The 9,827-nt window shown below is 44.3% G+C and overlaps 1 protein-coding gene across 1 annotated transcript in view; it reads right to left on the bottom strand.

Annotated features, from left to right (window-relative positions):
* Positions 1 to 8,470: 8,470 nt before the first annotated feature.
* Positions 8,471 to 9,827, bottom strand: part of PARK7 (Parkinsonism associated deglycase) — a 26,981-nt gene continuing 25,624 nt past the window's right edge. The window contains exon 7 of the mRNA XM_032763855.2: positions 8,471 to 8,999. Within this exon, the coding sequence (XP_032619746.1) occupies positions 8,839 to 8,999 (161 nt within the window). The 3' untranslated portion in view covers positions 8,471 to 8,838. The remainder of the gene's footprint in view (positions 9,000 to 9,827) is intronic.

Here is a 9,827-nt window from a genome sequence, read left to right on the forward strand (position 1 = left end):
AACAACATGAATTGACAATGATCTAGTATGATGTAAACTCAGCATAATTCCAGAGCATTGATGGAGGCCTGTCCACTGCCAGAGGACCCAGGGCGGAGATGATGCTGGAGGAGCACACCCTGATGGATTCTGTTGTACTTACAAGAGAATTAAAATAGCCCATACTGCTTTCATTTGCAGAAAACCCCTTTTCTCTTTGGTAAATATTTTGCCCACTATTTTCCAGGCTCGCTGCAAAACCAGTCAGAGCAAAGGTTCGGCCATTACAGTTAGATGGGGTTTTATTGCTCAGGCCCCCTACTCCAGAAACATTCTGAGCTTGTGTTGCATGCAAGTGCCACAAATGTGCTGCCGTAAATCCTCAGGAAAAGCCGGGGACTTTTGTCATGACTCTATCAAAGCTTTTCCTGGCACACACAGACTGTCCAGCATGTATGGGAGGGGTACAAAACTGGTTTCAAATCATCTCTGCATTCCCCTCAATCCTTGGGCCATCTGGCCACAGGGCCGTGCCCAGCATAAATGAATGTACTCCGAGGGCTGTTTGTGTGATGCTAGCTGCCAATGGGCCATTTCAGTGATGCCCTGGCTGTGCTAACCTTCCCCAGGAACACCCCTGTGCCAATGATTTAGCTCCATCAATGACTAAACCCAGCTGAATTAAAGCTAGTCAGAGTAGGGAATCTACGACAAAGCCCAGCTGAAGACAGATGTGAAGCTGGTGCTTGACCAGAAGTGGGGCTGGTCTGATGCATTTTCTAGCCCATCTTCCAGTTGGAAGCTGTGAGTTCAAACAGTTAGCCACAGGTTAAAACACTATTTGATTCTGATCAGTCATGTGGCTTTGTTTTAATAAGGTAATGGAATTACTCACCTTTACGCAATGAATGTTGTTTTAGCCTGCCCTGCACAGAGCATTCTAATACTCCAGCATTCAAGACTACTTTGAAATAAATGTGCTAACTACCTATACTCTGTCGAAGCTGATCCCTAAGTTGCAAGCCCTCCCACCCTTTCAGGAAGCCAGGGCAATGACTAGATATTATTGTACTTATTTTTTAAATACAATACTTTGTTTTATAAAGAAAGATCAAACATTAACACATACGCCTTCTGCACTAGAAAGTGCAGGATTCCAGTGGACGTCCTGCATGGCCAGTGGGTGTCCCACACTCAGGCTAACATCTCACTGGGGATGCATCCTGAAGGTCATTTATGCTATTGCAATGTTGCTGTAACTATCATATCCCACAAGGTGGCATGACACTATCACCATCTACACCAGGGGTCGGCACCCTTTCTGAAGCTGTGTATTGAGACTTCATTTATTCACTCTAATTTAAGTTTCGTGCGCCAGTAACAACATTTTAACATTTTTAGATGGTCTCTCTCTCTCTCTCTCTCTAAGTCTATAAACTATTGTTGTATGTAAAGTAAACAAGTTTTTTGTAAATGTTTAAGACGCTTCATTTAAACAAAATAAAATGCAGATCTTATCAGTTTAGTGGAGTGGTTCTTAACCTGGGGTGCATGCACCCCCCAGGTCAGGGCAGGTGCAAGGATATTTTGTGCCCTAGGCAAAACTTCCACCTTGCCCCCCACCCCCGGCACATCAATTCATTGAGGGGCAAATCCCAATGAGCCTTTATAGACCCCAGGGGCCAGCCATGCCCAGGGGCTGCTCCCCAGACCAGGTTCTCCCCTCCCTGCCCCCTGAACTCCCTTGGAGGGTGTACAGCCCCTTTCGCCCCACGAGCCCTCCCCTCCCCAACCCACCCAGGTGCCTCTCCCCCCCGCCTGAGTCCAACTCATTGGCTTTGCCAGCTTGCCGCTCCAGGCAGCTCGGACAGGAGGAGCCGCCTTCTGGAGCAGTGGAGAACCAGAGTGTCCTGCTTGGCGACGGCGCAAGCCCCAGCCATGGAGAGCCCGCACGTGAAGGGTGGAAGCAGCCCTGCAAAGGCGGCAATGCTGCCGCAGTGCGGAACAGCTGCTCTCCCCTCCCGCCAACCCTCCTGCCCAGGCTGCGTCCTGGCGCCCCCCCATCCCCCCCCAGGGCTCCTGCTGGCTGCATTGGATTAAGCGGGCACCAGCCCCCATGCGCCCCCCCCGCTCCCCCCTCACCTAGAGTTACCATATTTCAACAATCAAAAAAGAGGGGAAAGCCCTGCCCTAGCCCTGCTCCCATCCACTCCCTCCCACTTCCCACCCCGATTACCCCAGTCAGAACCCCCAACCCCGCCACCCCGCTCCTTGTTCCCTGACTGCCCCCGCCAAACCCCACCCCCCTACCTAAGCCTCCCTGTGCCTTGTCCCCTGACCTCCCCCTCCTGAGACTTCTCCCCACCCTAACTGCCACCCTAAGACTTTACCCTCTACCTGTCCCCTGACTGCTCCAACCCTTATCCACACCCCCACTGCCAGACAGACCCCACCGGGGACTCCCATGCCCCATCCAACCACTCCTTGCCCCCCGACAAGACCCCCAGAACTCCCAACCCATCCATTCCTCTCCCTGACTGCCCCCCAGTACTCCCCTTACCATGCCCATACTGGTCAGATGCTGGCTCCACCTCCAGAGTGCTGAGGCAGCCAGAGGTGGGGAGCTGCAGGATGGGCCGCGGCGGCTCACACTCCTGGGAGCCACAGAACCTGAGCGCGGTGAGGCGGGATGTGGGGGGCACACCAACAGTGCGCACCTCTCCACTGCTGCATGGCGCCTCCTTGACCACAGCGCCCCTGACCTGGGTGACCCAACCCCTAAGGCTAGCCCTGGAGGAGAATATCTGACCTATATGAACTGGAATTGGCTCAACAGTGCATATCATAAAAGCAAAAACTGTGCAAAGTCAGTCCAGGTCAGTATTGCTATTTGATGGCCCTCAGTTTTATATCAAGAGTTTTAAGGCTGCAAGAACCAGCAACCCAAGCCTCTTATGCTCCACACCAGGAGAATTAACTTTTAGACACAGCACTTGGTGAGATTAATGGATGGTATCTGTTCATTGCACGCCAGCAAAAGGGTCTTTCCATCAATCTTCAATCTCCTAAATGAGCCAAGCCCCTTTAGCTGTTTGCCTCTGCAAACAGTACAAGTGCCACAAGGCTTTCTATTGTAGCATTATGTACACAGGGCCCAGGGATGGCAGAGACCTCCAGACATGGAGTGAATTTCCATATACTTAGGTGCAACAGCACAAGGGACTGATGCGGTATGATAGAACCTCAGAGTTACAGCAACCTTGGAAATGGAGGTTATCTGTAACTCTGAAATGTTTGTAACTAAACAAAAGTCAGTTCTGGCTCCAGCAATTCACACTCTGGGCCAGGTTCCAGAGGCAGCTATGCAGCAGCCTTGCTAGCAGCTTCTTTCCCCGGCCCAGGCAAGCCTGTGTTCACTTCCAGCCAGTGTGGAGGGGGTTGGAGGAGTGAAAACAATTTGTCCCTCCTACCAGCAGAGGTGGGGTGCGTGAAAACAACTCCCTCTGCTCCCCCAGCCAGGGGTCGGGTGGGGGTGGTGAAAATAGCACCCATAGCTTACAGGAAAGCAGTGCAGACACCAGTGCTGCTCCTGCTCGAGCTGCCTTGGGCTGGCAGCAGGGACACAGCTTTGCCTGGGAATCTCAGCAGCTTCACTTCCTAGCTGTGAGTGGGTGCCCTGTGCGGACGGGTAGGGCTAGGGGTGGGGACAGGCAGCCCAGCTGTGCCTACCTTTAAGATGCAATATAGGCACCGTACAATACAATATTTATGTTTTTTGTCTCTGCTGTTGCCTGATTGGTTTTGCATGGTGTCTGGCTGACCAGTCAATCCGTAACTTTGGTATTCGTATCTTTGAGGCTCTATTGCACAGCCACATCTTTCGAGGTGTTTGTCACGCTGTTTCACATCTTCAGGCTATTGCTGCTAATGTCTTGGGCTATTTATTCAATAACAAAGATGCAAGAAGGCAACTAAAATGGCTTTTAAATAAATTGTATGACAGTGACAAATGTTCAGTATCCATGACTGAAAGTAGCAGGAAAAAGCCCAGCAATACTTGCTAATGTTGTTTTCTTCTGACTATTAAAAAATTCTGGTGTTTCCACTATCTTCAAACTGTGAAATGCTCCTGGATACCCACTCAATGCATCTGCGTAATTAATCTGTGCCGAACAAAAGCTGTTATGAGAGGTGGTTTCATTTAAAAAAGAAAAATCTCTGTAGTTATTCAAACTGCTCAACAGTAGCCAAAAGGGTTGGCATTTTAACCATCCTTGACCCATTCACATTTAGGAACGTAGTGATTGCCAACCCGATAGGAAACTGGCCTACATGCACCTCCTTGGGCTTGTCTGATAACGCCAAGGTCAGAGGAAGGCACAAGAAACTTCATCATGGACAATTAAGGACATTTCAGTGTATAGTATATAGAGCGGTATAAATCAGTGGCTCTCAACTTTTCCAGACTACTGTACCCCTTTCAGGAATCTAATCCGTTTCACCTTAAAAACTACCTGATTACAAAAGCAGACATAAAAATATGAAAGCATCCCAGCACACTATTACTGAAAATTTACTTACTTTCTAATTTTTACCATATAGTTATAAAATAAATCAATTGGAACATAAATATTGTATGTACGTTTCAATATATTGTATATAGAGCAGCATAAATAATTTAGTCTGTATGAAATTTTAGTTTGTACTGACTTTGCTAGTGCTTTTTATGTAACATTGTAAAACTAGGCAAATATCTAGATAAGCTGATGTACCCCTGCATACCCCGCAGGATGCATGTACCCCTGATTGCAAACCACTGCCCTGATGTACACGTAACATTGCGTCCTATAGTCCATAGGCTTAAGGTATAAATAGCCCATGCCCTCTAACCATCTTATAGTTCTTCTCTAGTTCCAAAAGCAGCATTTGGAGCTGGACTTTAACCTAGATGGGTGAAGGGAGGGTCACTGTGGCTTTGTGGCAGTAATACTCTCAGCACACAAGAGTTAACTGCTGGTAAGTAACTATATGGTGCCAAAGAGCCGATGGCTCCAGAGACAATTGCTTAGGAAATGTTCCCTGCTATGGGGCAGCACAGTACTAGTTTGGCCTTGCCACTGATGATGATGCTAATATCCTTTTCACCACTGCTTAGCAGGTATTGGCTGCGAGTAGTTTGGCCAGACAGAACAGCTGCCCAGCCTGGATAAGCAATCTGAATGGGTAGCACTAGTGGTTCTTACAGCAATCACTGGCTCTTGAATAAGGAAATAGCGTTTATAGACCCAAAACTTGTCATCGTATATATAACTCCTCTTCTTTATAGGGCTTTAGGCGGTTTCTAACAAACATCAGTCCCATTTCTATGGAAGCTGACCACTGCTTCCATTATCTCACTGCTCACTCCCCAGAGTTTACTTTTTCCTCCTGAAACACATTCTGTTACATGTACTTTGTATTGTATGTGTTCTAGCTTCTTGCAAAGTTGGAAGAGGTGACCTTTTCTCTGGAGCACAACTCACTTTCCTTCAATACTCAAGAAGACTGTTCTCTTGGCCAGCGGTGGCTCTAGCTTTTTTGCCACCCCAAGCACAGCAGGCAGGCTGCCTTCGGTGGCTTGCCTGCGGGAGGTCCGCCGGTCCCACGGCTTCAGCGTACCCGCTCCCAAATTGCCACCGAATCCGGGGGACTGGTGGACCTCCTGCAGGCAAACTGCCAAAGGCTGCCTGACAACGGCCCTCACAGGGACTGGCAGGACACCCCCCGCGGCTTGCAGCCCAGGCACCCGCTTGGAGCGCTGGTGCTTGGAGCCGTCGCTGCTCTTGGCTATGACAGGAATTCAGTGATCGTTTTAACTCCTCTCTTGACCAGAGTATTACCATTTTGCAATGTAAGGACAAGTCTGAACTTCACTTTTTAAATTAATTGTGTGTCAGTGATTTAGAAATTAATCAGATGTGACCCCATGTTTCATGTGTTGATTTTAATTTCTGCTTTACAATAGTCCAGATCTAGGAGTCTATTCCCATACTACAGTAATGCAGACACTCTCACCATGAATTTAACTTTCATTTCCCGCTATTTTATTTACTTTGTCATTTTAAAGTGCTAGTGATGGTCTGGCAACAGCTTTCCTATGGGAAAAACTAACAGCTGAAAAGCCCAAATGCCTTTTATATTTAAAGTATTAGAGATTTAGTGAAAAAATGAAGGACAAACTATTTGTTGTGCTTCCAATTAATTCCACTGTTGATAAGAAATGCTTCTGCCCTTGTGACCATTTTCAATGGAAGAGCAAATTGTATCAAGAATATTCAGTGGCACGAAAGGGGTATATTTGTTAAACATGGTTGATACGCTGTGTTCTGTACAGAGAGGTCAAGGGTCTCACTACCCAACCATCTGAGTCTCCATGGTGCTATATATTGTTTTTTTAAAGGTTACCCAATTTTATATAGAGACTAAGCATATCTGGCTCAGATACACCACTCATGTTTAGCTGATGTTTTAACCAATGCTGGCTAATTTATTATTTATGCAGGGAAGTAGCATGACACTAATTTAACCATAAATTCCTTTATTAAATCCGAAGGCTGAATGCTATTTATACAATTACAAATCAGACCTAAACTGGTAAGATGCAGCCTGACTGTCAGTGCTCATATTGATTTTTAGCCTCACTGGCATTCAGTAGTGTTGACACTCACAGAGCTTGTCACAGGAAGTACAGCATGCTGGACGTGCTTCGCCTCCTTGCAGAAAAATCCCATTTTAAAATGTCAGTTTGACTTGTCTACACTTAGATTATTATTAATGTTTGGATCCCACAAAGATACTTCCCTCCGCTGTTTGCCATTAAAAAAAACTGGATTGGACACTAGCAGGAGTTAGGGGTTAGGACCTTCAGCACTGAAAGGTGTACATCTCCAGATAATCTGAACACAGACCCAAAGCTAACCCCTAAGAACAGCAATGGCCTCGCACAATTGTTAATCATTTGATTACAGTGCATGCCCCTTACTGCCAAACAGAGAGAAAGATAAACATTAAATGAGACACAACTATCTACAAGAATCTGACAGGTGTAAACCACCATGAGGGAGCAAAATTATTTAGGGTAGTGCAATGAGGTATAATTAGGAATAATTGTCCAGTGACAAGCAAAAGAACAAGCATGTTGAGGCCAAGGAAGTATATGACTGCGCTCTATAACTACGTTGGGGGGTAAAGACATGGGAGAATCTGATCTAGGACTCTTTGTGCACATTGTTCAGAAACATTGCACAAAACATTTGACAAATTTTATTTTAACATTTCATTAACTCTGATTGAATAGCACACGTGAAAGGATCATTTAGCTACAACCTTACAAATATGACAAGTGTAGGAGGTTCTTAAATAGTTAGTTTTGCCATTGCTACTTTCACCAAGAAGAGTGACAAAAAGTGTGTGTATTAGAGAACACTAGAATTACCATACAAGCATTGATTCTAAAAACCAAACTCTCAGCCTCAGCAAGAGACTTCAGCATTTGTAGAGCCTGCAGCTTTCTTGATTTTACTGAATTTGATCAGGTACATAGTTTGAGCATTAAACAAATATATTCCCTTTCTACTGTACAGAAGTTGTTTGAATTAATTTGTTTCTCATTAAAAGCAAAAGATTATAAGACAGACCTCTTTGGGGCAACCATTTCTACACAGCTCTGCCATTACATGTTGGACCTAGGGCCCTATTATGCATTCAGTTATATTAGTGTGTATCAGAAGCAATGTCCCTGGACTCAGGGAGTTACAGGCAGACAGACAGAATCAAGTCCCTAATCTACAAAACTCCTCCCCCCACATGCTGTCACCAGGCTATGTGTTGCCAGCTAGATAAGGCAGACATTCAGTTGGGACTAGAACAGCAGTCACCAAAGGTTTCTGACATAAGCAGGACTGAAACTCACCAACAGTGGTACAAGGTCTCAGTATTAACCCCCTTATTTTTATTCCTTTATTAATAAATATGATTTTAGCAGCTGTCACTATAAATGCAGCATTGTGATAAATTGGTCTGCAATAACTTTTTTTGTTTCTATAAAGAAAGTGAAGTCTCGGGCAGATGCAAACAGCATCCTAAACAAGCCACTATCTGAAAGAACTCAAGGATGCCATGAAAGTGAGATATTTCTGATTGTTGGTAGGTACCTGCTGTCTTTTACACATTTAAAAATAAATAAATAAATAGTTCACATGGGGCTTGATTTAACTATGACTTCCTTATTTACTCAATATATTGTCAAAAGTATAAGAATAAGTTGTGTTTTATTGTAAAAGTGCCCAACATGGGGATAAACAATTTAATCTGGCATTTATCAGGATGTCACAAGAATGCCCACATTTCTAGGTTTAAATTTTTATGGAAATTAAGATCACAACATTACTAACCAAACTGGTAAGAGAAATTCTGACATAATTTCAAAAACAAAACAAAACACAAGCAGCAATCCACTTCTTAACAGATTTCCTTTCCTTTTTATTTAAGCAAACAAGCTTCAGAATCAGATGAACAAAAACTATTAAACAGGTAACACTATTGTTTACACTCACAGATCTTTCTAGTGCAGAAGTTTCATTAGCTACCAGATCCATTTAAGTCAGCTTCTTTAAGAACAAAACCCATTGGCTTGTGTATTATTCCAGTTCCTAATATAAGTGTGACTGCTAGTCACATCAATGTTGTGCTAAATGAGTTCACCTCACAGATCTATGTTCTGCATAAAATCTCTTTTTGGTTATTCTCAAGAAGAGAAACAAGAAACTTTCTATCTCAGTTTGTGTTCTCCTTCTCTTTCCCTTCATCAAGAGATCTGTACTAATCTTTCAATATAAGAGGAGCCTTCACTTGATCAGCCACTTCCTTCCCCATCAGTATTTCAACAATAGCCAGGCCAAACTCAAAGCTGGTGCCAGGACCCCGGCTGGTGAGAAAGTTCCCGTCCTTTTCCACACGGTTTTCAGAGTACTTGTAGTGTTCTTAAAGAGGAAAACAGAACACAGAAAACGTTCAGGTTGATGCAGCTCATGCACAACTCCAGTAGCAATTTGGCAAATTTTTCCAGACCTGCTGTACTACTCAGTACTGTTAGCCCCAAGTGTTCAAAAATCATGAGTCGGGTCCACCAAAATCATGAGATTTTAAAAAAATACATTTTGTGTTCTCTCTAACTTCTGACTTTCAATCTTTAAAGCTTTATTTCATGAGGCTTAGGATTTTTTTTAAATAAAAGCTGAGAATCTCTCCCAATCACATGCTTATGGTCAGTGCTTTAAGAAAAAACCACACTAAAACCTCACAGTAAACCCCTCTCCTTCTCCTCCAAGAGCTGATAATTGTACTGCTAATTAAGACAGTATGTGCTTCATTAATTAATGTCTGTGGCTTGCAAACCTATCAGCTTTTTGTGAAAGCTCTGACGTATTACACTATGCTTTTAGACAGACTCTTGGAAGTTCATCATATTACAAAACAGAGTATGCTACAGTGATTTCCATTTAAATCTGCAATCCCTCACAAAGGTTCACGTATCCACTTCATACTGTCTGTGAAGGGAATGGCTTTGATGCTGCAAGGCAATGAGGTGAAAGGGATGTATATCTTGTGTTCAAAGTCCATATTGAATGTTGGCAAAAAGCAGGTCATCTTTCCAGCATAAGCCATTATTCTTAAGAGTTTAAGAATTAGTGGCCATTACTGGGTCCAGGTGAAAATGTGCCACTAAGGCCTGGTCTACACTACGCGTTTAAATCGATTTAAAGAGCGTTAAATCGATTTAACGCTGTACCCGTCCACACTACAACGCC

This window comes from Chelonoidis abingdonii, chromosome 23 (assembly GCF_003597395.2).
Source record: "Chelonoidis abingdonii isolate Lonesome George chromosome 23, CheloAbing_2.0, whole genome shotgun sequence".
Classification (NCBI taxonomy): Eukaryota; Metazoa; Chordata; order Testudines; family Testudinidae; genus Chelonoidis; species Chelonoidis abingdonii.